This window comes from Entelurus aequoreus, linkage group LG02 (assembly GCF_033978785.1).
Source record: "Entelurus aequoreus isolate RoL-2023_Sb linkage group LG02, RoL_Eaeq_v1.1, whole genome shotgun sequence".
Lineage (NCBI taxonomy): Eukaryota > Metazoa > Chordata > Actinopteri > Syngnathiformes > Syngnathidae > Entelurus > Entelurus aequoreus.
The window spans coordinates 60517536-60545455 of NC_084732.1; the positions used below are offsets into that span (position 1 = coordinate 60517536).

Here is a 27920-nt window from a genome sequence, read left to right on the forward strand (position 1 = left end):
CCCTTGCCTCTCGTTTCTTCGCAAGGATTATGAGACATTTTTCATCTAAATGGGAATATATGAACATCCCAGCAGTGTGCATCCTAATGACAGCAGACATTGCACAGTAAGTGATGTTCAGTTATGTCTGTTGGCTCTTACAAAATCTGCAGTGAGCAAAAATCAGTGATGACGAGAAAAAAAAGTGTAATGCATTTTTTCAATTAATGCACACCACGTATGCCTAAAATGATCAAAATACGTAAATAATAAATGTTAATATTAATGTGTCCGTTACTACATTACATATATACTTACATATTGTACAAAACCCAAAACCAGTGAAGTTGGCACGTTGTGTAAATCGTAAATAAAAACAGAATACAATGATTTGCAAATCCCTTTCAACATATATCCAATTGAATAGACTGCAAAGACAAGATACTTAATGTTCGAACTGGAAAACGTTGTTATTTTTTGCAAATATTAGCTCTTTCTGAATTTGATGCCTGCAACATGTTTCAGAAAAGCTGGCAAAAGTGGCAAAAAAGACTGAGAAAGTTGAGGAATGCTCATCAAACACTTATTTGGAACATCCCACAGGTGAACAGGCTAATTGGGAACAGGTGGGTTCCATGATTGGGTATAAAAGCAGCTCCCTAAGAAATGCTCAGTCATTCACAAACAAGGATGGGGCAAGTGTCACCATTTTGTGAACCAATGCGTGAGAAAATTGTCCAACAGTTTAAGAACAACATTTCTCAACAAGCTACTGCAAGGAATTTATGGATTTCACCATCAACGGTCTGTAATATCATCAAAAGGTTCAGAGAATCTGGAGAAATCACTGCACGTAAACGATGATATTACAGACCTTCGATCCCTCAGGCGGTACTGCATCAAAAAGCGACATAAGTGTGTAAAGGATATCACCACATGGGATCAGGAACACTTCAGAAAACCACTGTCAGTAACTACAGTTGGTCGCTACATCTGTAAGTGCAAGTTAAAACTCTACTATGCAAAGCGAAAGCCATTTATCAACAACACCCAGAAACACTGCCGGCTTCGCTGGGCCAAAGCTTATCTAAGATGGACGGATGCAAAGTGGAAAAGTGTTCTGAAGAGTCCACATTTCAAATTGTTTTTGGAAACTGTGGCCGTCGCGTCCTCCGGAACAAAGAGGAAAAGAACCATCCGGATTGTTATATGTGCAAAGTTCAAAAGCCAGCATGTGTGATGGTATGGGGGTGTATTAGTGCCCAAGGCATGGGTAACTTACACATCTGTGAAGGCACCAATAAGCTAAAAGGTACATACAGGTTTTGGAGCAACATATGTTGCCAGCCAAGCAACTTTATCATGGACGCCCCTGCTTGTTTCAGCAAGACAATGTCAAGCCACGTGTTACAAAGCGTGGCTTCATAGTAAAAGAGTGCGGGTACTATACTGGCCTGCCTGTAGTCCAGACCTGACTCCCATTGAAAATGTGTAGCGCAATATGAAGCTTAAAATACCACAACGAAGACCCCGGACTGTTGAACAACTTAAGCTGTACATCAAGCAAGAATGGGAAAGAATTCCACCTGAAAAGCGTCAAAAACTGGTCTCCTCAGTTCCCAAACGTTTACTGAGTGTTGTTAAAAGGAAAGGCCATGTAACACAATTGTAAAAATGCCCCTGTGCCAACTTTTTTGCAATGTGTTGCTGCCATTAAATTCTAAGTTAATGATTTTTTGCAAAAAAAAATTAAGGTTCTCAGTTCGAACATTAAATATTTGTCTTTGTAGTCTATTCAATTGAATATAAATTGAAAAGGATTTGCAAATCATTGTATTCTGTTTTTATTTACGATTTACACAACGTGCCAATGTCACTGGCCTTGGGTTGTGTATATAAAACCCTAATGGAGGTGTTTGAATGTTTTTAGAGGCTCTATAGGCAGAACTGAAAGGCTCCCATAGGCCCCAATGTAAGCAGACTTTTGATCAAATGCATTTAATATTTAGAATGCATTAAAATAAATCAATTTGTCGTAATGTCTTTCATAATAATTCTGAACAATAGGCAACATTCCCAAAAAAGTGCAGTTCCCCTTTAATGTTGAGTAAATTGTATGAATAGAAAAGTAATTGTAACCTTTATTTCTACTGTTTGCAACATTGCATCATGTTGTTCATTACTTTCGGTTTCCTTTTGACTCGGTTTGATTTGCATTCTTGGTCATTCTGGATAATACATTTAAGTCATGTTGAAGGTGAAAATGGAAACATTCTTTCAGTTTATTTTCATTCAGTAACATATTATTGTTAGACATCCAACTTCCTTTCTTTACACACCAAGTAATTTATACGTTAGAATGCATTTTTAAAAATCCATCTTTCGTCATGTCTTTCATAATGATTGTTAATAGGCAAAATTAAAAAAAAAAAATTGCAGTTCCCCTTTAACATTAAGTAAAATGTATAAAGAGAAAAGTAATTGTAAACTTTATTTCTACTGTATGCAACATTGCATCATGTTGTTCATTACTTTCTGTTTCCTTTTGACTTGGTTTCATTTTCATTCTTGGTCATTCTGGATGATACATTTAAGTCATGTTGAAGTTGAAAATGGAAACTTTCTTTCGGTTTATTTTCATTCAATAACATATTGTTAGACATCCAACTTCCTTTCCTTACACACCAAGTAATTTATACGTTAGAATGCATTAAAAAAATCCATCTGTCATCATGTCTTTCATTCTGATTGTGAACGATAGGAAACATTTTTAAAAACAAGTGCAGTTCCCCTTTAACATTAAGTAAAATGTATAAATAGAAAAGTAGTTGTAACCTTTATTTCTACTGTATGCAACATCGTATCATGTTCATTACTTTCTGTGTCCTTTTGACTTTGTTTGATTTTCATTCTTGGTCATTCTAAGTGGCACATTTAAGTTATGTTGAAGGTGAAAATGGAAACTTTATTTCGGTTTATTTTTATTCAATAACATATTATTGTTAGACATCCAACTTCCTTTCCTTAGACACTAAAGTAATTTATACGTTAGAATGCATTTTTAAAAATCCATCTGTCGTCATGTCTTTCATAATGATTGTTAACGATAGGCAACATTTTTTTAAAAATTGCAATTCCCCTTTAACATTAAGTAAAATGTATAAATAGAAAATTAATTGTAACCTTTATTTCTACTGTATGCAACATTGCATCATGCGGTTCATTACTTTCTGTTTCCTTTTGACTTGGTTTCATTTTCATTCTTGGTCATTCTGGATGATACATTTAAGTCTTGTTGAAGTTGAAAATGGAAACTTTCTTTCGGTTTATTTTCATTCAATAACATATTGTTAGACATCCAACTTCCTTTCCTTACACACCAGGTAATTTATACGTTAGAATGCATTAAAAAAATCCATATGTCGTCATGTCTTCCATTATGATTGTGAACGATAGGAAACATTTAAAAAAACAAGTGCAGTTCCCCTTTAACATGAAGTAAAATGTATAAATAGAAAAGTAATTGTAACCTTTATTTGTACTGTATGCAACATTGCATCATGTTGTTCATTACTTTCTGTTTCCTTTTGACTTGGTTTGATATTAATTCTTGGTAATTCTAGGTGGTGCATTTAAGTCATGTTGAAGTTGAAAATGGAAACTTTCTTTCGGTTTATTTTCATTCAATAACATATTGTTAGACATCCAACTTCCTTTCCTTACACACCAAGTAATTTATACGTTAGAATGCATTAAAAAAATCCATCTGTCATCATGTCTTTCATTCTGATTGTGAACGATAGGAAACATTTTTAAAAACAAGTGCAGTTCCCCTTTAACATTAAGTAAAATGTATAAATAGAAAAGTAGTTGTAACCTTTATTTCTACTGTATGCAACATCGTATCATGTTCATTACTTTCTGTGTCCTTTTGACTTGGTTTGATTTTCATTCTTGGTCATTCTAGGTGGCACATTTAAGTTATGTTGAAGGTGAAAATGGAAACTTTATTTCGGTTTATTTTTATTCAATAACATATTATTGTTAGACATCCAACTTCCTTTCCTTAGACACTAAAGTAATTTATACGTTAGAATGCATTTTTAAAAATCCATCTGTCGTCATGTCTTTCATAATGATTGTTAACGATAGGCAACATTTTTTTAAAAATTGCAGTTCCCCTTTAACATTAAGTAAAATGTATAAATAGAAAATTAATTGTAACCTTTATTTCTACTGTATGCAACATTGCATCATGCTGTTCATTACTTTCTGTTTCCTTTTGACTTGGTTTCATTTTCATTCTTGGTCATTCTGGATGATACATTTAAGTCTTGTTGAAGTTGAAAATGGAAACTTTCTTTCGGTTTATTTTCATTCAATAACATATTGTTAGACATCCAACTTTCTTTCCTTTCACACCAGGTAATTTATACGTTAGAATGCATACAAAAAAAACATATGTCGTCATGTCTTCCATTATGATTGTGAACGATAGGAAACATTTTAAAAAAACAAGTGCAGTTCCCCTTTAACATGAAGTAAAATGTATAAATAGAAAAGTAATTGGAACCTTTATTTCTACTGTATGCAACATTGCATCATGTTGTTCATTACTTTCTGTTTCCTTTTGACTTGGTTTGATATTAATTCTTGGTAATTCTAGGTGGTGCATTTAAGTCAGGTTGAAGGTGAAAATGGCAACTTTCTTTCAGTTTATTTTTATTCAATAACATATTGTTAGACATCCAACTTCCTTTCCTTACACTCTATGTCATACCAAACACTATTTTAGAACCTACAGCATTTCTCTTTAAATAATGGTAGGGTTATGGCTTCCATTGCTGCTTATGGTGCAAAATGTTCAGCAAAAAGTCACTAAAATGCAGGTTGGAGATACTTTTATTTTTATCATTGCATCGGTGGCACAGGGGTTAGTGCATGTGCCTCACAATACGAAGGTCCTGAGTAGTCCTGAGTTCAATCCCGGGCTCGGGATCTTTCTGTGTGCATGTTTGCATGTTCTCATATACACGCAAGGTCATTTATCATCACCGTTTTGCGAGCACTATTCAGTGTTTTATTTAGCACATGTGAGAAGGACGTGCAAACTGACAGCTGCACACATGGCTGCAAGATCAGTGCTTGTGCTGCACAGACCGACGGGAATTCTCCGTCCTACATGCGTGTCAACATTTTGCAAATTTAGAAAAAAAAAAAAAATTAGACATATCAGCTATTCAGCAACATCATTTTATAATTTGAGAATTTAAGGAGCGTTCTGGTGTCCTCTGGTATCTTTTTAATGGCATTCATTTTTTTTCAAATAGAATATATATTGTCAAAATAATTATTATATGAAAAAAAATTATTTACATATGCATTTTTGTTGCGTCTTGAGCCGAGTAAGTGCAGCCTTTCACCAATGAGCGCATTTCGGCAGTAAAAAATTACTAAAAAGTGGTGTCAATGTACCCAAGATGCACTGCAGGATTGCTTTTGAAATACTTATAAAAAGTAGTACATGTCTCCTACATGTTTGAAAAGATTGCAAAATGCCACAGCTTTGATGATAAAATTAATGTGCAGTAAATAAAAGTGTCTCCACTGGATGCTCCGTATAGTGTACACAAAATCCACATTTTAATAAGGTGGTCTGTACCACTTTACAATTGCACACACAGTGTTAGTAAATCCCACGCAACACGCCCACTAATAGTGCCGCTATTTTATGGATTGCACACATATCACAAAACATGCACACATCATGGTTCTGAGTAAATCAGGCTACAAATCAGCTGAGGTATGTGTGTTAGAGGTGTGTTAAGAACAATGTTCTGAAAATGACTTTAAGAATGTAATTAATTATAGTTACCCCTTAGTTTATCAAAAAAGTAATTGAATTACTAACGGAATTACTCTTTAAAAAATAAATGTAATTAATTACTGGGGAAAGTAATTTATACGTTACTTAAAACAATAAAAACGTTAAATATCCGGCATATGCATTTTAGAGATGCTTGATATAAGGGCCAGCTATTTGAAATCTTTTTACCGGATTGTGTTACCTCAGCTTAATAAAAGAGATTGAATGTGCTTCGATGGCTGTCATATCTTTTTGTCAACAAACGGGGTATATTTTGGATAGCAAGTTTGTCAGTTCAACCATTGATTTGTTGCCCAATAGTCTCATTGTGTATGTGTGCGTATGTTGTTGTCTGCTGTGTCACAGTGTGATGGTGCCTCTTCCTACTTTATATCAAGTTCATTTTAGTGTGATGCTGCTTGTTGTTTTCACTAGTGAAAATATACTCCCTGCATTGCACTTGCTACACTTATGACACTGTCTTGTTGTCGACAAAAAACTACACCAAAAGTAGCGTGCCACGTTACATCAAGCTATCGTTAATGGCGTTGTAATGGACCTAAAAGTAATTAATTTGATTACTTGTTACTAGTAAAAGCAACGCCGTTATTATGAACAGTGGTTAAGAAGCATCATTACAATGCCTTCCACTGTATGGAGTTGGAACAACAAGCTACACAGACAGTCCTAATGTGTTTGTGAGCAAGGGCGTACATGCCGAATCTTAGGACAAAGCGTTCTGCGGTGTTCCAAATTATATAGAAATAAATTAATGTATGGGGAAACACTGTAATTTCTGCATCAATCAAAGATATAACTGTTTACTGAAAAATGTAAAAGGGACATTTACTGTATGTGTAATCAAACATCTATCCATTTTCTACCGCTTGTCCCTTTCGGGGTCGCTGGAGCCTATCTCAGCTGCGGTAGGCGGGGTACACCCTGGACAAGTCGCCACCTCATTGCAGGGCCAACACAGATACACAGACAACATTCACACTCACATTCACACACTAGGGCCAATTCAGTGTTGCCAATCAACCTATCCCCAGATGCATGTCTTTGGAGGTGGGAGGAAGCCAGAGTACCTGGAGGGAACCCACGCAGTCACAGGGGGAACATGCAAACTCTACACTGAAAGATCCCGAGCGCAGGATCGAACCCAGGACCTCAGTATTGTGAGGCAGATGCACAAACCCCTCTGACACCATGCTGCCTGTAATCAAACATAATTACATTAGTATATTCTTCTCAAGTATTTATAATTTATGAGAGATTGGTTGTACCTAAATATTATACATATTAATTTGCTCACTTTCGAGATCATTCCACTTTTCTATCCTCCTGAAACTCAAACAAAGAAGGAAAACATTTATTAAATAGATTTGACTTTTTCTTACCAAGTTCAGATAGTTCGTGGGAATCTGCAAATCGTCCTGCAAAATAAAGAACTAAATCATGATGCAATAGATTATGTGCAGCCAGAAGACAATACCAAGTTATTTAAAACAAGTGGACATCGTAAAGTGCTGCTAATATTGGTGAGAGTTCACTGTAATGTAACTAACATACTCACCTGCGATCAGGTAGGACACGGTCCGCACTGTGGTCTCCAGCTGTGCTGTTGCTGCTGGATTTCCTCGAACATACTCTGTGTACCGCTCATAAACACGAGACAGTTTGTCGATGTACTCTTTCAAGTTAGACATTTTAACGTTTGTATATTCTTTAAAAAACAGCCACGCTGCATAGACGTTGTTGTAAACACTATTAAAATAAAATACATGTAGATAGTTGCTAAAGCTTCACCAATTACAAACTTCCGTAAATGACTCAAACTTCCGGGGAGATTGTCCGATCTAGATTTGAGTCCCCCTTTTCATATGTTGCTACGAGCATTGGTTCCTACCATGAGTATATAGCCCGGTGTCGTCTTCCGGACACGTTATTGTTGCATCAGCGTCACACTACTCAGCTCTGTGCAATGTCGACTTCAGGTCAACAAGGTACTTTTAATATTTTATTTCTTTATATCTGTTTCTTAACATATGACTTAAACTGTCCCTGAAATTAGGCTAACCCTACATAGCTATCTTTTATTGAAATATGTATATAGCTACCTACCTGTCACTGATACCCGTAGACCATTTAAAAACCTAAATATTTGTTACAGGATGTTTTAGAATTAAATTTATCTGCTACCTTTTCGTAAAGACGTGTTATCAACGTAATTTGGTTATTGTGATTTGGAGTACTCTAATCTTGTGTTGAAGGAAATTGAACGTGTCGATCTTTTTTTGGCAAGCTTAAAACATCGGCAGTGATGACGATGTGACATGTGTTAACATTCAATTAGCAATTACATCACTGAAGTTTGTATGAGTTTGTGAAAGTTTGTTTATTTTGCACGTTTCCAAAAAACAATTTTCGTTCTAAACTTTATTGTTGTTTCTTGTCAGCTGTTCCAATTTTGCTCTTCCACAACACTAACCAATTTTGCGCTTCCACAACACTAATTAAATGGTTCAAGTTGCTTGTGTTTCAACAATATAATACAACTTCACTAAAATGTAATTAGATTTTTTTTCCGTCGTTTCGGTTTCATTTTGACTTCATTTTCATTCTTCGTCACAGATGGTAACAGGAAACTGATGGGTTTCACTCTTAGTATGCAAGTTTGAAAAAGGTTTAACCAAATTGTAAGTGATGCAACTTTTACAAGAAGGACCCAGACAATTCCATTGGCTTACTTTTAATTTGTGTCTGTTTTATTTCACATATAAGGGTATTTATGTTTAATGGTTTCTTTACATTTATTACACCTCATTTTGTCTGTTTTGTCTTTTAAAAAACACATTAACAATTTTCATATGTCTGGCGTAGCGGACTACAGTTATTATTTTATTTAGCATTTAAAGAAAATTGGATAACGCCGCCCGCCTTGGGAAGTTCGCCACAAGGAAGTTATGTAACAGTAAGAGACAAAAGAACACAAAGGTTCATAACCCCAATGGGGCAGAAGACATGAGTGCAAGTAAAATCTTGTTGTATTACAATTTGTTAAAATACACTAAAAACATACCATACCACAATAAAGTGGAATACAAAAAAAAATTTAAGGTAAACCACAATTAAATAATCTTTGACTAAATAGTGCAATTCAGAGAAAGTAAATTACGTTTAAATAGTCCTTGATAAACAAATAGAAATTCAATCAACTTTATAATAATGGCCCTCTCAACTCTCAAGGCCTCCGTCGGTCAGTGTTGACCATGGATAGTGTCCGAGTCTTGGCTGACTGCTCGACTGTAACAGCGTCGTCTGTGACTGAAGAGACCGATGCGGCAGACTTTCGCGCAGAAGTCACAGCGATGAAGGGTGTCTGGTCTGTAGGAGTTGTGACGCTCCTAATAATGGCCCACATCAAACAATAACAGGCGTGGCGTATCACAGGGCGATTTAAGTATATACATAAAAACCCTGAAACTTCCAAGAAGCACCACTACAGAGCATACAAACCGTGCTACGCTGTAGTGAAAGGCAGCTTGCAGATAAAAATACTACTGTGGCAATTGCAAGTGATAGTCAGGCAAAGCAACAGAAAGTGGGTGACGAGTAAGTACTTTACAGCGACGCCTTAAGCAGCATGCAGCGAGCCAAACTTTACGTCCTAAAAAGGGGAAGACAGGCAATGCCTGCTGATGCAATAGCAGCCAAAAGGTTAATATATATGTACAGTATACACATAGCACGTAACCATGGTAACATACCTGCAGATGGCCACGGGAGAGCACGTAATTAGGACATAGCGGGGCTTTCCACACCAAAGCGCCAGAGGAGGACAGTCTACAATATAGTGGAATCACTATTAAAAAAATATATACCAATAAATCAAACAGATGCTTTAGAGCAGGGGTCCCCAAACTACGGCCCACGGGCCGGATCCGGCCCCACAGCATCCAAAATCCGGCCCACTGGAAGTCCCAAGAATGTATTTGATTTTTTTATTTATTTTTAAAAAAAAAACTATTTATTAATTATTTTTTTAATCTTTCCTTTCTAATCCATTTTCTACCGCTTGTTACTCTGTGTCTCCTAGCCGCTCAGGCAAATCATATTGTCTAAAAATTAATTTTCCCATCGATAACGTGACAATGTTAAATGTTGATGAACATCAATGTTAATTGATGTTAAATGACAAAACGGATTAACTCGCTGGAATATAAAGACAATGTGTGTATGTATATATATATATATTAGGGCTGGGAATCTTTGGGTGTCCCACGATTCGATTCAGAATCTATTCTTGGGGTCACGATTCGATTCAAAATCGATTTTTTTTTTTCAATTCAACACGATTCTCGATTTTTTTTAAAGGAAAACAATACACAACAATACCATAATAATGCAATACAATTTCAAAACCAAACCCAATTTTGGAGTTCTGAACTTGTGATTTCTTGCAGTGTTAAGTGGTAATATTTCACATTTGTCCCAATTGACTTTATACCCTGATAACAGCCATATTCAGTGATGACATTATTGATATAGTGTAGAGAGGAGTTAACATGTGACAGGTAGAGAATTATGTCATCACAATACATCGATAGCTTATTATACTGAGAGCCAATTTTTATAACATGAATATTATTTTCACTTCTTATTTTTGCAGCTAAGGGTTCAATAACCAAATTAAATAATAATCCAGATGCAGGACATCCCTGTTTTACTCCTCTTTTTAACGAAAAAGGTTCTGAAATATGATTATTGGTTTTGACTGATGCCATGGGCCTTGTATAAAGCATCTTAATCCATTGTATAAAATTATCTCCAAATCCAAATTTACGTAGTGTGCAAAACATAAATGAGCAGTTTATGCGGTCGAATGCCTTCTCCGCATCAACAGTATATACTGCTGTGGGATAAGGGAGACTTCTAGCATAGTAAATAACATTAAAGGCCTACTGAAATGAATTTTTTTTATTTAAACGGGAATAGCAGATCTATTCTATGTGTCATACTTGATCATTTCGCGATATTGCCATATTTTTGCTGAAAGGATTTAGTAGAGAAAATCGACGATAAAGTTTGCAACTTTTGCTCGCTGATAAAAAAAAAGCCTTGCCTGTACCGGAAGTCACAGGAGCTAGTATTCCTCACAATTCCCCGTTGTTTACAATGGAGCGAGAGATTCGGAGCGACAAAGCGACGATTACCCCATTAATTTGAGCGAGGATGAAAGATTCGTAGATGAGGAACGTTACAGTTAAGGACTAGAGAGGCAGTGATGGACGTATCTTTTTTAACTTAGGTACAAGCTGGCTCATTGGATTCCACACTCTCTCCTTTTTGTATTGTGGATCACGGATTTGTATTTTAAACCACCTCTGATACTATATCCTCTTGAAAATGAGAGTCGAGCACGCGAAATGGACATTTAAAGTGACTTTTATCTCCACGACAATACATCGGTGACACACTTAGCTACTGAGCTAACGTGATAGCATCGTTCTCAAATGAAGATAGAAACAAAAGAAATAAACCCCTGACTGGAAGGATAGACAGAAGATCAACAATACTATTACACCATGTACATGTAACTACACGGTTAAAAATTCTCAGCCTGGTAAGGCTTAACAATGCTGTTGCTAACGACGCTAAGGCTAATTTAGCAACTTAGCAACCGGACCTCACAGAACTATGATAAAAACATTAGCGCTCCACCTACGCCAGCCAGCCCTCATCTTCCCATCAACAGCCGTGCTCACCTGCGTTCCAGCGATCGACGGCGCGACGAAGGACTTAATCCGTGGGTTTGGCGGCAAGCATCGGCTAGGCGTAGTAAGTAGTCCTTGTTGTGTGGCTGTAAGTATTGTACTTAGCCGCTAATACACCGATCGATCCCACCTACAACGTTCTTCTTTGCAGCCTCCATTGTTCATTAAACAAATTGCAAAAGATTCACCAACACAGATGTCCAGAATACTGTGGAATTTTGTCGAAGAAAACAAGAGGTTTTTGTATCTGGTCGATGGGGTACAACCACTTCCGTGGATTTTGTGACGTCACACGCATAACTCGTATCCAAAGGAGTTTTTCAACCGGAAGTGTGGCGGGAATTTTAAAATTGCACTTTATAAGTTAACCCGGCCGTATTGGCATGTGTTTCAATGTTAAGATTTCATCATTGATATATAAACTATCAGACTGCGTGGTCGGTAGTAGTGGGTTTCAGTAGGCCTTTAAACAATTTCCTTGTATTGTCTGAAGATTGTCGACCTTCCATGAAGCCAGTTTGGTCAGTAAGAATTCATTTTCCTATTACATTTGATAATCGTGTGGCTAAGATTTTTGCCAAGATTCAAACAGATTCTCTATTCATTCAATACATAGATTTCAGCAGGATCTACCCCAGTCTGCTGACATGCAAGCAGAGTAGTAGGTTTTTGTAAAAAGCTTTTATAATTGTAAAGGACAATGTTTTATCAACTGATTGCAATAATGTAAATTTGTTTTAACTATTAAATGAACCAAAAATATGACTTATTTTATCTTTGTGAAAATATTGGACACAGTGTGTTGTCAAGCTTATGAGATGCGATGCGATGCAAGTGTAAGCCACTGTGACACTATTGTTCTTTTTTTAATTTTTTTTATAAATGTCTAATGATAATGTCAAATGAGGGATTTTTAATCACTACTATGTTGAAATTGTAACTAATATTGATACTGTTGTTGATAATATTCATTTTTGTTTCACTACTTTTGGTTTGTTCTGTGTCGTGTTTTTGTCTCCTCTCAATTGCTCTGTTTATTGCAGTTCTGAGTGTTGCTGGGTCGGGTTTGGTTTTGGAATTGGATTGCATTGTTATGGTATTGCTGTGTATTGTTTTGTTGGATTGATTAATTTAAATTAAAAAAAATCGATTTAAAAAAAAATGAGAATCGATTCTGAATCGCACAACGTGAGAATCGCGATTCGAATTCGAATCGATTTTTTCCCACACCCCTAATATATATATATATATATATATATATATATATATATATATATATATATATATATATATATATATATATATATATATATATATATATATATATATATATGTATATATATATATATGTATATATATATGTGTGTGTATATATATATATATATATATATATATATATGTATATATATATATATGTGTATATGTGTGTATATATATATATATATATATGTGTATATATATATATATATATATGTGTATATATGTATATATATATATGTATATATATTAGGGCTGCAACAACTAATCGATTATTAAAATAGTTGCCGATAAATGATTAATTTAGTCATCGATTCGTTGGATCTATGCTATGCGCATGCGCAGAGGTTTTTAAAAAAAAATTTATTTAATTTTTTTTTTTTTTTTTTAATAAACCTTTATTTATAAACTGCAACATTTACAAACAGCTGAGAAACAGTAATCAAAATAAGTATGGTGCCAGTATGCTGTTTTTTTTCATAAAATACTGAATAGGATAGAAATGTAGTTTGTCTCTTTTATCCGATGATTAATCTAAGTAATAATCGACAGATTTATTAATCGATTAATCGAAGTAATAATCGACAGATTAATCGATTATCAAATTAATCGTTAGTTGCAGCCTTAATATGTATGTATATACTGTATATACACAGCCCGGCCCGGCCCCCGGCCAAATTTTTTTAACCCAATGCGGCCCCCGAGTCAAAAAGTTTGGGGACCCCTGCTTTAGAGACTTCAGACTGTACAAAATGCGGCTGCCAGACTTTCGACCGGTGCACCCAGAAAAGCCCATATCACCCCCGTTTTATCCAGTCTTCATTGGCCTCCAGTTAAATTCCGCATTGAGTTTAAGATTTTAGTCCTGACATTCTGTGCGTTGCATCAGTACATCACTGATTTGCTATACCCCTACTCCTCAGAGTGCAGCCTCCGGTCTTCAGGCCAGGGTCTTCTAAAGATCCCAAAAATTCCAGGCTATAGCTCCCAGAGGCTGGAACAATTTGCACCAGTCCCTCTGTGATCTTGACTGTGTTGAAACTTTTAAGAAACATTTGAAAACTTCTCTTTTAGTAAAGCTTTTAGTTAATGCACCTTTTAACTACCATTTTTAATCCATTCTGTATCCTTTTTATGATGTTGCCCCTGTTGTTTTAATTGAATTGTTTTACTTCACCTATGTTTTGTACAGCGCTTTGTGATTTTATCTGTGAAAAGAGCTTTATAAATAAAATGTACTTACTTACTAGTTATATACACACACACGCACACATGCGCGTGACCAATGCAGGAACTGTTACATACCTGTAACGGGCAGCGTGAGGAAACGAGGCAAGGAGGACGCACGACACAGAGGAAAATGTCTTAAACAAGGGTGTCTCATCACAGTTAATGGCTTCCCTCAGAGGGTCGTTTGTAACAGTCAATATTATGACTAGGTGTATGATGCGCTTTATGTTATTACACAATTGCCTATGCATTTGATTACAGTATTTTATTTATATATATATATCATTTTATTTATATATATATATATATATATATATATTATGGCTGTCAAAGTTCACACTTTAACTATAAGTTCCTTTAACAGCGGTAATTTTTTTTCACGTGCAATTAACGTTTTTGACCCTCTGCCCGTTCCGTAGTTTGGGAAATTGTTTAATGGCAACAAGTTACTGCACAAAGAAAGGGGGACCTTATGTAAATCTCAGATCCAAAGCCATGGCAAGTCGTTCTGACAAGACAATTTTACCTTCAATCGCCGTGAGACGACATCATTGGAGGGAACGCTGAGCGTGCATTGCTGCTTCGAGTGAGAAGTTTCACGTCCATGTTTGGATTACAGTTAAGTGCATTGAAAACATAAAATGTAGATTGTTACTTGAACTGCTTCAGTAGGCTGGAATACAAGCTCAGCAGAAAATAAATCTTATGTCACCTTTTATCTGAGATTTTCGTCAAAACATATCAAGTTTCTCATACCAATCATACACGTCCGGTTGGTGGCTTCACAATAATAGTACTTGCCTCACAGTCGGTCTGACCAACAAAACAATAAAACATGTCTTACAATAGATCATGCTATTATGTTACTCAGTGTTATGTGATATTTCTACCTAAATAAATGTTTTCTGGTGGATTGAAATTAAGTGTATTTTAATGGCAGCGGTGATGTGAAAGAGGAAGACTTTCTCTCCTTGAACAATCTAGTCTTCTTCTTTGCTACCACTGAGACTAATACTGCAGGTATGCCTGACACTGGTCTCTGCAGCCCACATCTGGTACTTACAGTTCACTACACAATATTACCATCGCTATGGCATATTATTTTATAACCTGTTCTGATTGATAGCCAGCAATTGCAGAATGTTTTAACAGGCTGAATATTACATTTTATTAATAAATAGGTAGAGGAGGTTAAAACAATGCATATACTGTATATGAATGGCATTAACTTGTACTACTGTGCAGAAGTTTGGGGCAATAATTAGAAAAGCACACTATATCCACTCATCACCCTGCAGAAGAACGCAATAAGGCAGGATATAGGGATCACACAAAAACATTGTTCTCGCATTCAAGACTATTGAAATTTAAAGATCTTGTGAAACTACAAACAGTACAAATTACATATAAAGCAAAAAACATTTCACTGCCTGGAAATGTGCAAAGGTTTTTCCACTGAAAGGGAAGTGGGTTATAATTTAAGGGGTAATATCAGCCGTCAGTTCTTTACCGTAAAATCTCTATAGTGTACAATATGATGGATAACTTGAACAAGCAGATATTGGAGTATTTGTTTTCGTTCTAACAAAAAATGTTTGGATGGTATGATAATATAATGTTTACCTTATTAGATAATAAAGTTTAAAAGATGCAATTATATGCGGTATATGTATATTTTTCGGTCAAGTTCTTTATTGACTCATTTTTTCCAAATAAAATGAAGTGGTGGACCAGATCTGGCCCTCGGGCCTTTAGTTTGACCCATGTGGTCTGAAAGATGCCAACTATTTAAATAGATAATGGATGTGCCTAAGAGCTAGATGGGACAGTCACACACATTCCATCCATCCATTTTCTACTGCCAGTCGCCACCTCATCGCAGGGCCAAGACAGATTCACACATTAGGGCCAATTTAGTGTTGCCAATCAACCTATCCCCAGGTGCATGTCTTTGGAGGTGGGAGGAAGCCAGAGTACCTGGAGGGAACCCACGCAGTCACGGGGAGAACATGCAAACCCCACACAGAAAGACCCGAGCCCGGGGGTCGAACCCAGGACCTTCGTATTGTGAGGCACATGCACTAACCCCTGTTTCACTGTGCTGTGCAGTCACAAACTTACCCAATTATATAGTGACCCCAGGTGGTGGCCTAAAGTTATGATAGGTCAACAACACCTCGTGGTAATGAGGCCAAACACACACCTCTTAGGCATTGAGGAGCAAGCACATCCTGCGAGAGTCTGAATAAAACCTTGCATCAGTTTATAGGAATGTCATAAACATCAAAGAGACTATTGTCATCATCAAGCTTATTATATTGTTAGGTAGGAAGGCACATTCCATTGTTTCATCCTGTGGCATGAAGGATATTTTTAGATTTAAGTCTAAAATGGGTGAGAGCCCATGCATGACTATGAATTGAATGTCATGAGGTGTCTGCTGATTTCTGTCCAAGGGAAACATAGTGGTGTTTTTTCAGGCTATTGCAGCCTCATCTTATCTGCAACTATTTGCTTTCTTGTGTTTACAGCCTTTGAGTACGGCTTCTTGCTACAAATAAATGAGGAAGCAGCACTTGAAGCTGCACTGAATGACTACCTAACCACTCGCAGTTACCTGGCTGGTTTTAGCCCTTCTCAGGCTGACCAGAAAGCCTTTAAGCGTCTCTACAGACCCCCAGATCCACAACATGTCCACGCTCTGCGTTGGCACAGACACATAACAGCCCTGCAGCAGGACCTGAGCCCACAAAGCAGCAGTGAGTAGTCAGAGACGTGAGCTGGCTTGTCTGCGAAACCAGCCAGGATGCTGAGGTCCTCCATGCAGGAGAAGACACTAGCATGAACTTAGACACCACTTATTTGACTTTTGTCTGTAGTCATGCGTATGCTTGCACCTTAAACCATAAAGATTTAGAATCATCTAAAATAAGAACAAATAATAGTGACCTTTTGTCACGTGTTGTGATTTTATTTATTTTCTTCGGTAAGCCTTTTCGTCTTGTGCTGTGTGTATGCTGTGATTCTGCCGCATGTTGTTGAATTTTCTACATGGACATTTGGAGCTACAGTGCATTCATCTGAGCACGGTCTGAGCTATTTAGTCTTACTGTACATGGACATTGATTCTCTCATCAAATATAACAGTGCATGCTTCACGAGTTAAGAAAACAAAATGCATTTTTTTTAATGCATGGCATATCCCGAAAAAATAGGAAGCCGTCTACCTGCTGGTTGTCTGTAGACATTTTGTTACGTTGTTTTAGGTGACAAAAAAGCAACAGAGCACCATTTAAGTAATTTATTATCAAAATTTAGGATGTGTGCTGTACACTTGTTCTGACTTTTCAGTAAGGAACCTTTGGTTCTGTACAGACTCACACCGCTTTAAACCAGGCACGTGCGGTCAGGGAATGCAGGTGAGGAAGAGCCTCACTTGTCATGAAATATTTAAAAATTAATAATCACTTGATATAATTACAATGAGTAAAAAAGAAATGTGTTTAAAAAACAATACATTTTCACATTTTACTTAGTGTGCAAGCAAACGTAAGAGTCTGTGTGCATTGTGTTTAATCCTGGGTGCACTGGATGGATACAGCGCAAAAGCAGAAATAAAGACATAGAGTATCTAAAGTGTGCATTACCACCTCCATGAAAGGCAAGGTGTAATGACCAGCGGGAGTGATGGTAGTGCTAAGGTATGTTTGTACTGTGATATACGTAAGACATGGGTGTCCAAAGTGTGACGCAGCAACCATATGCAGACCAGGGCTCATTTTTTTATGAGCTGAGATGCATTGTAGAAATGAAACACACCAACAAATGTAACCAAATGGAGAAAAAATGCACAAGAAAAAAAGAAAAAGCTGAAATGTTGATGACACTTGTATCTGATAACACTAGGATTTGTCTTAAAATATATATATCAAGGGTTATAAGCCTTTTCCAAAATAAATATCAAAGTCTATGTAGCCCTCTGCTTTTGTCTTATCGACTTGTCTTTTTCCACAGTGAGCTGACATTTTTCAGCTACAAAATGGAATTATTAATGCTTTACTCAAATAAGGAATTAACATACATTATAATGTATAAAATAATCATGCCCACTTTTCAAACTCTTACTGTCACACTTACCTGCACTTTCACTTTCTTAAAAAAAACAAAAAAAACCTTGTCGATTATGATATAGTATATCATGTTTGTATTTTATTTCTATTCAATAATTGTATTTATAGGTTAAGTAGTTTTATGGTGTGTATGTTTTTAACTTTGTTTTTTTGTAATACCAAAAATTAACTAAGAACCTTATTACCAAGGTACTTATCAAACCTTGACGATGCCAGTTACACCCCTACGACTAAATATAGAGTTTCCAACCAATCACATTTGAGGTTTTTCTAGTTTTTTTATCCTGCATTTGCAGGAATATTTGTTGTTAAAGTTTAATACGCAAGCTTTAAAGAAAGGGAAAAAAATTACAATCCCTCCATTGAGACGTAAATAAATCCTGAAAGGGCTCAAATTATGATTTTTTTCTCTCTCCATGTATAACACTTCCTTGTGGTCTACATAACATGTAATAGCTTTTTTTGGTCAAAATTTTGCATAGATTATGTTTTACAAACCTTTTTCAAGCTGCTTTCTGACCGTCTCTTCAGGATGTGTCGTTTTGTGGGCGATCTATTTACGTGGCTCCACCTCAACTGCGTCTTCTCCCCGTCAGCCACGTTGTAGTTTTAGCGCTTCCATAGCGAGTCTACTGACAGATATAAGTTCGAACTTTACGCTGCTTTGTATTAGAAATGGCAACATTGTGCATGTTCCTGTACGAGCCAGTCTGCCCCACAACAAGAGGATGGAGAAAAAAGAAGGAGCTTATTGACTACAGCGTGGACTACATACTGTATAGATAAGCCGCTGATGTTACAGGAAAGAGCAAATTCGAAACGTCTCGTTTAGAGGCAAGATTGTTTTATAAATATCTGTGAAATGCCTCTCCGATTTGATTCCAAAATACACACCAGCTGGTACCAATAAGTAAGAAACATTGGTTTTGCAAAATAGGGCCCCTTTGAAGGTTGGACATTTTTGAAATGATTAACCAAGTTCACACAACGTGTCCTGTTGAGAATTACAGGTGAATGTATTCATTTTCCTGTCATTCTTGACTTGTTACTGAAGACACACCCAAGGCTCTACATAGATGCAACCAGGCTTTGCTCTAGACCAGTGGTTCTCAAATGGGGGTACGCGTACCCCTGGGGGTACTTGAAGGTATGCCAAGGGGTACGTGAGATTTTTTTTTATATTCTAAAAATAGCAACAATTCAAAAATCCTTTATAAATATATTTATTGAATAATACTTCAACAAAATATGAATGTAAGTTCATAAACTGAACATCAAATCAAGTAGGCTATTCCATTCATTACCATAAACCCAGAGTTTCCTCCATGCCATGATGGTTTGACCCTCACTAAAATGTCTGTCAAAAAGAACTGTGAAAAGAAATGCAACAATGCAATATTCAATGTTGACAGCTAGATTTTTTTTGGAGATGTTCCATAAATATTGATGTTAAAGATTTACTTTTTTGTGAAGAAATGTTTAGAATTAAGTTCATGAATCCAGATGGATCTCTATTACAATCCCCAAAGAGGGCACTTTCAGTTGATGATTACTTCTATGTGTAGAAATCTTTATTTATAATTGAATCACTTGTTTATTTTTCAACAAGTTTTTAGTTATTTTTATATCTTTTTTTCCAAATAGTTCAAGAAAGACCACTACAAATGAGCAATATTTTGCACTGTTATACAATTTAATAAATCAGAAACTGATGACATAGTGCTGTATTTTACTTTATCTCTTTTTTTCAACCAAAAATGCTTTGCTCTGATTAGGGGGTACTTGAATCAAAAAAATGTTCACAGGGGGTACATCACTGAAAAAAGGTTGAGAACCACTGCTCTAGACTTCAAAACAAAACTCTTACTACTACTCTGGATTCAGCATACATTCTGGCTGATTCTTTCTGTAATAGTCTTACTCGCTCAAAAGAGATTTCTGCAGAGGGTATCAACAAATTGTAGACTACTTGCACGTAAAAAAAAAAAGCAGAGGTTATCATCTGTCAGTTGTATTGTACTACAATGTTAGAATACGATAGGCACTTTGTTGTCATTGTATTTGCAACACAACAAAACTTAAACAATGCCGAAGCATGAATTAATAAGGTTCATGCATTTGGAAGTGAGCTGTGCAAGCAGTAACAATGATGTCAATGCTTACTTTAATGGGCATGCCCATGTTATTGCCCCCTCCCCTGCTCTGCTTCTGAAGTTTCATCGCTATGCGCTGCTCTGCTGGTTAGACAATCTTAGCATGTTGAGCAATCGCCCCTAGAAAATATTTGTTTGGATGTAACGAAAAGTTCATTTTTGTTTAGCATATCGAAAGGGGGATTGAGTTAATTATACACTGTTTTCATGCGATGCAGAAAATACAAGGACTCAATGCAGATATCCAAAGATCCCCTTTAAATTAAATAAGTAACCAACTAAATGTAACATTTTAAAGTGTGGGGGGTTTGGCTAATTGAGCATGCTTACCAAGGATACTTTTTAAATTAAGTACGACAAAGTGACTGGACTTTACAGGACCTTTTCAGTGTTCTACTTTTATTTCAAATAACATCCATACAATTTTAGACCTTTATACATTCTTCCCCACTCTTGTACGTACAAGAGTTGACGTCACTCACTTGAATGATGTGTTGACCATTCAAATACATATTTTCCCTGTTTAATGCCCTAACAAATTGATTTCAGGTAAAGGAAAGAGGGTCCAGCCTCAATGGTCTCCACCAGCTGGATCGGATGTTCCTCAACTTCACCTCTTTAACAGCCTCACCAGAGCAAAGGTATGGAGGAAAAGAGTGTTTGTTTGCCAAAGGACAGCAATTTTTCGCTCTCTTTCTCTGCGTGCATGTGTCTGCATGCGTGTGTCTGCGTGCGCGTGTGTGGTAGTGGGACGGCACTAAATTATATCATCTAATTTGCAATTGGCAATGTCAAATGTAATTTATATAGACTGTGGGGGAGACAAAAAGTGAGCAAAAAAAAGAATATGATAAAAAATTACCACTGTTAAAAGATACGTTCTTTAAATCTGATTAATTACACTTGATCATTTGGATGAATCGTGATTACTTCATTTAATTTGACTTTGCTACATAAATAAAGTAATTTAAAAAATGACCCCGATATTTTGACACACATGAAATTTCATTGTCAGTGTCATAAAGGAATTTTTTTTTTAATGTTTTACTTGAATAGGATTTATTTACTCAAAACTTACTAATAGTATATAGAGTCCTGCTGAAGTGTATTTTGAAGCAAGCACACCAGTCGGAGTGTCCTCACTTTTCTTTGTACTGGCTTATGTACAGTATTGACCTGACAATTGGTTGTATAGAAGGTAAACATCTGCAGTTCAGGTAAAGGAGCAAGTGCGATCCAAAAAATGGGATTAATCATGATTAATGCAATTGATATCTGAACTTACATCTTCTGATATATTTCAGGAGCCATTTGTTCCCCAGGATGGGAACAAGATCACGTGGTACAGCTGTGGGCCAACTGTGTATGATGCCTCCCACATGGGACATGCCAGGTAAGCAATCACTGTAATAAAAATTTTTAAAAAAGCATTCCAGCTGTTCACACCATTTTTATAGTGCAATGTGCTTCTAATTGTTGACCTTTTTGCCAGATCATACATCTCTTTCGATATTCTGCGGAGAATTCTCAGGGACTACTTCATGTATGATGTCTTCTACTGCATGAACATCACAGACATCGATGACAAGGTTGTTGCTGGAGTTTTGTTTGATGTTGAAAATACAATATTCAATAAAGTAGAATAATTCAGTTACATACTTTATATCATAAGTGGGGATGTCAATCAATCAATCAAAGTTTACTTTTATAGCCCTTAATCACAAATGTTTCAAAGGGCTGCACAAGCCACAAAAACATCCTCTGCTCAGATCCCACATCAGGGCAAGATAAAACTCAACCCAATGGGAACAATGAGAAACCTTGGAAGGGACCGCAGATGTGGGGTCTGTGGTCACCTGATAACCTCTCCACGCAGACAGGGGGGCAGAGCAAAAAAGATAGACAGCAGATCAACTGGTCCAAAAAGGGGTCTATTTAAAGGCTAGAGTATCCAAATGAGTTTTAAGATGGGACTTAAATGCTTCTACTGAGGTAGCATCTCTAACTATTACCGATAGGGCACTCCAGACTACTGGAGCCCGAATAGAAAACGCTCTAAAACCCGCAGACTTTTTTGGGGCTCTGGGAATCACTAATAAGCCGGAGTCCTTTGAACGCAGATTTCATAGCGGGACGTATGGTACAATACAATCAACAAGATAGGATGGAGCTAGACCGTTTTGTGTTTTATACACAAGTAGTAAAACCTTAAAAACGCATCTTAAGTGCATAGGAAGCCAGTGCATCTGAGCCAGTATCGGGGTAATATGATCAAACGTTCTTGTTCTTGTCAAAAGTCGAGCAGCCACATTTTGTACCAACTGTAATATTTAATGCTAGACATAGGAAGACCTGAAAATAATACGAGACGTAACGAATGCATGAATATTGATCTCAGCCTTGATGGAGGACAAAATGGGACGTATTTTAGCAATATTACGGAGATGGAAGAAGGATGTTTTAGGAACACTCTTAATGTGTGACTCAAATGAGAGTTTGGTCGAAGATAGTACAGAGATTCCTTACCGAGTCGCTTTGTGTAATTGTGTTCTTAAATTGTTTTCTTGTCAAATGTTAAGGTGATTTTATTAAATAGTTGCCTGTAGGGGTGTGGGAAAAAATCGATTCAAATTCGAATCGCGATTCTCACGTTGTGCGATTCAGAATCTATTCTTATTTTTAAAAAATAGATTTTTTTAAAAATATATATTTTTTTTCAATTAATTAATCCAACAAAACAATACACAGCAATACCAAAACAATGCAATCCAATTCCAAAACCAAACCCGACCCAGCAACACTCAGAACTGCGATAAACAGAGCAATTGAGAGGAGACACAAACACGACACAGAACAAACCAAAAATAGTGAAACAAAAATGAATATTATCAATATTAGTTACAATTTCAACATAGCAGTGATTAAAAATCTCTCATTGACATTATCATTAGACATTTATAAAAAAAAATAAAAAAAGAACAATAGTGTCAGTGGCTTACACTTGCATCACGTCTCATAAGCTTGACAACACACTGTGTCCAATATTTTCAAAAAGCTAAAAAGTCATATTTTTGGTTCATTTAATAGTTCAAACAAATTTACATTATTGCAATCAGTTGATAAAACATTTTCCTTTACAATTATAAAAGCTTTTTACAAAAATCTACTACTCTGCTTGCATGTCAGCTAGGGGTGTGGGAAAAAATCTATTCGAATTCAAGTTGCCATTCTCACATTGTATGATTCAGTATCAATTCTCATTTTTCAAAAATCTATTTTCTTCCCCTGCTCCCGGCAATGTGTATGTGCCTTCTGGGCTACCGTAGGTATTGCGCAATAAGCAGCGTTGCTACCTGGTGGCTAGCTAGTACTAAGGGGAGTGTACAGTGTAGTGTTGTTGTGTTGCCGCTAAAATGCAGGTAAAAGAAAAAGACACAGAGCAGCCTAAAGAAATACAACCGCCTCCGCGGGCTTTGAAAGCAAACGTTTGGAGACACTTTGGATTTTACCGTGGCAAGAAAGGGCTTGACATGACTCATGCAATTTGCAGACTTTGCAACGCTAAAGTTAAGTATTTTGGGAATACTTCAAATCCCTGCGCTCACTTGGACAGACACCACCCACAGTTATCAGAGGAAAAGGATCATCCACTAACACCACCGGCAGCAAAATTGGGTTTGGTTTTGAAATTGTATTGCATTATTATTGTATTGTTGTGTATTGTTTTCATTTAAAAAAAAAAAAAAATCGATTTTGAATCGAATCGTGACCCCAAGAATCGATTCTGAATCGAATCGTGGGACACCCAAAGATTCACAGCCCTAGTTGCCAGTGTCTTGCAGGATCGATAATCAGCATTTCCGTTTCCTTAGCGTTAAGATGCAAAAAAGAGCTGGATGTCCGTTGTTTAATTCCAGATGACTACAATCTGGGCTGGAGGTCAGCTTTAAGGGCATGTAAAGTTGAGTGTCATCAGCATAACAGTGAAAGCTAACACCGTATTTGCCTATGATGTCACCTAGCGGCAGCATGTAGATACTGAATAGTGCAGGACCAAGAACCGAACCCTGGGGAACTCCGCACATTACCTTGACATACACTGAGGTCACATTGTTATGGGAGACGCACTGCATCCTGTCAGTGAGATAGGAGTTAAACCAAGAAAAGGCTAAGTCTGACATACCAATACGTGTTTTGATACTTTCGAAAATAATTTTATGATCGACTGTATCGAAAGCATCGCTAAGATCAAGTAACGGCAACATGGATAACGCATCAGCATCCATAGTTGGCAATAGATCATTAGTCATTTTTGCGAGGGCTGTCTCCGGAGAGTGATTTGCCCTAAAAGGGTTCACAGAGATTGTCAAACACTAAGTGTTCATTTAGCTGCTGTGCAACAATTTCTTTGAGGATTTTTGAGATAACGGGAAGGTGAGACACCGGCCAGTAGTTTCCCTTGAGGTTAGGTCTTTTGAGCAGAGGATGAGTAATCGCCTTTTTGAATGCTAGGGGAACAGTGCCAGAGGAAAGTGATTAGTTAATATTTAGCACGGATGGTCCTAATATTACAAATAGCTTCTTGATAAGTTTCCCAGGAAGTGGGTCAAGTAAACATGTAGTTTGTTTTGTCCCATTTACAAGTTGCAGGAGTTCCTCTATTATTTCTTCAAAAAGAGGGGGTTTATTTTGGAAGGCAATATCCGTTCGTATCTGCGTTAACACGTTCTATTATCTTTAATCTTTTTTCTAATGAGTTCAATTTTCTTCATAAAGAATTTCATAAAGACATCAGCTGAGTGTGTGGAGCTACTGGGAGGAGTCCCTTGTAGGGTTAGCGATGCTACAGTACTGAACATATATTTAGGATGGTTTTTATTGAGGCGGATGAGGTTGGAGTAGTAATTAGTTTTAGTTAAGGTAAGCGTGTGTTTATAAGTTATTAAACTATCACTCCATGCTTGATGGAAAACCTTAAGTTTAGTCACACACCATTTGCGTTCCAAATTTTTACATGATAGTTTAAGAGCTCTGGTTTCTTCTGTAAACCAGGGGGTACGCCTTCTTGGGGGCCTCTTTAGCTTTAGCGGTGCTATACTGTCAATGGCGTTGAGCAGGGCATCGTTAAAGTTGTTAGTGAGGTTATCGATAGAGCCCACATAATTTGGGAATGGTGCCATTTACCGAAGGCAGAAGGCAAGCAAGAGTCGTAGTTGTCACAGCCTTAATGTTGCGACTGCTAAAGCATTGGTTATTAGTAGCTTGTTGACAATAAGTCAGAACTTTAAATTTTATAAGGTAATGATCGGCCATTACTTTAGTGTACGGAAATACCATAACTTTGGAGGTGGTGACACCCCGGACAAGGACTAGGTCTATTGTATTACCGTTGCGATGCGTGTGTTCAATTATTTGTGTAAGACCACAGCTATCAATTATACTCTGGAGCACCACACACGGAGGGTCTGACGGGGTGTTCATATGGATATTAATATCCCCTATTATAATTATATTATCTGCGTGCGTCACTAGATTAGCGACAAACTCTGAAAATGCACTGATAAAGTCTGAATAGGGCCCAGAGGGGGCGATGGATAACAGCCAGATAGAGGTAGACAGACCTCATAGTAAGCACATCAAATGATTTATATTTATTACTTAGGTTAGGGCTATGGTTAAGGTTTTAATTGGAAAATGTGATGTCCTGATCGACCAGTTAATGCTTTGAAAAAGTATGTGATTGCCTTTGCAGATTCCCTTTTTAGTGCCGATCCCCGCTGGCTAAAACTAGACTTTGTTTTGCTCAAACAATTGTATGTAATAAGAAATAATAAGGAACTAGTTTAAATATTGTGCTGATATTGTTACACTGTCAATAGTATACACCAGGGGTCACCAACACGGTGCCCGCGGGCACCAGGTCGCCCGTAAGGACCAGATGAGTCGCCCGCGGGCCTGTTCTAAAAAAAAAATTTTTTTTTTTTTTTTTTTTTAAATTAATTCTACATAGAAAAAACACAATATACACTTTCAATCAGTGCATCAACCCCCCCCCCCCCCCCCCCCCCATGCACACTCATCCACACCCACTCACACAAAAGGGGTTATTTCTTTCTGCTACCAATATTCTGGTTCCCACAACATAGACAACACATCTGCAAGGGACACAGTCCCTGAAGCACACATGATTGTATAGGCTGCTGGTCCATTAACATTTTCATTAATTACTATTTTTTATGTAATTATTTTTATATTGTTTTACTTTCTTTTTTATCCAAGAAAATGTTTTTTATTTATTTATCTTATTTTATTTTATTTTTTAAAAAAGGGCCTTATCTTCAACAGACCAGGTTGTCAATGAAATTAGATTTGTTTAAAGGGTTTTTTAAACCAGGCCCAGTCCAGATAATGTCCAAGTCGGACTCAGCAACACACACCTTCATTCATGTACACAGAAAAAAATTAGGGAACACAACAGATTGCATATAATTTATAAACAAAATTACATTTTCAAAATAAGCATTTATGTACAGTCCAGATTATGTCCAGGTCACTCAAATTAGGGAACACAACAACAGATATCATATAATCTATAAACATAATTATACTTTCAAAATAAGCCTTTGAGGACTTCTCATCTTTTTTTTAATGTTTTTTGGCATCATTATCGTTTTCAACCATGTAACTTTCTAAAGTTAGAAAATACTGAATAAATGTTTTAAAGAAAGTAATACTAAGTGAATATCTGTTTTTGGCCTTAAAAATAAACATTTTACCGAGTACTATAATTAAATTGACTAAATCATGATTGTCAATGAACTCTCCTAAAATAACAGAAACCACATTAAGCTTCATAAATAAACCAATCCTTAAACACATTTTTTCAACTTCCACCCAAAACAAAGACACAATATGACAATACCAAAACAAATGCAGGGTGGATTCAGGCTCCTGACAACAAAATTGGCAATCTGACTCTGTCATATTCCATAATTTTAACATTTTCCCTGTGGGTAAGAAGTTATAAATAATTTTAATTTGAAAATAACGATTTTGCACATCGATAGTGGTTTTATAGATTAGTTTGAATATGGCATCCCATGGCAACGGGCAGTCAAAAAAGTCCTCCCATTTTCCATTTGTGTTGTATGAGGCAGCCTTCAAAGATTTCTTTATTAAATAAAAATTATGTATTTTTCTATTTATTTTAGTTCCTTTTTGCCAACTAGAATTTCTTATTAGAGGTTTACAAACTAATAATTTAGTAGTTCCATAATTAATTATTTGTTTCCATCTTTTCCCAATTACTCCAGTTAGTTGATAAAATGAAAAGCTTGAGCAAGCATCACCATACATAGCTCTAAATTCATCATACTTCATAATTTTACCATTCTCATTGATATCATTGACAAAAATGATTCCTCTTTCAAACACATTTTTCCAAAAGAAAGGCTTTCCATCTATTACAATATTAGAGTTCATCCATATTAACTGCTGCAAAATATCGTCTCTTTTTTCTGGCACATAA

The 27920-nt window shown here is 36.4% G+C and overlaps 2 protein-coding genes across 3 annotated transcripts in view; one reads left to right on the plus strand and one right to left on the minus strand.

The window, feature by feature from the left end:
• The window catches only part of pex16 (peroxisomal biogenesis factor 16), a 41362-nt gene extending 33649 nt beyond the window's left edge, over positions 1 to 7713 (minus strand). The window contains exons 1-2 of the mRNA XM_062030406.1: positions 7422 to 7713; positions 7246 to 7281 (exon numbers count right to left, since the gene is read on the minus strand). Of these exons, the coding sequence (XP_061886390.1) occupies positions 7246 to 7281; positions 7422 to 7554 (169 nt within the window). The 5' untranslated portion in view covers positions 7555 to 7713. The remainder of the gene's footprint in view (positions 1 to 7245; positions 7282 to 7421) is intronic.
• cars1 (cysteinyl-tRNA synthetase 1) overlaps positions 7708 to 27920 on the plus strand; it is a 49176-nt gene continuing 28963 nt past the window's right edge. The window contains exons 1-5 of one of the 2 annotated variants that reach the window (XM_062030397.1): positions 7708 to 7851; positions 16641 to 16868; positions 20942 to 21033; positions 21697 to 21785; positions 21885 to 21981. In XM_062030397.1, the coding sequence (XP_061886381.1) occupies positions 7830 to 7851; positions 16641 to 16868; positions 20942 to 21033; positions 21697 to 21785; positions 21885 to 21981 (528 nt within the window). In that variant the 5' untranslated portion in view covers positions 7708 to 7829. The remainder of the gene's footprint in view (positions 7852 to 16640; positions 16869 to 20941; positions 21034 to 21696; positions 21786 to 21884; positions 21982 to 27920) is intronic. The other variant, XM_062030402.1, reaches the window with a different exon arrangement.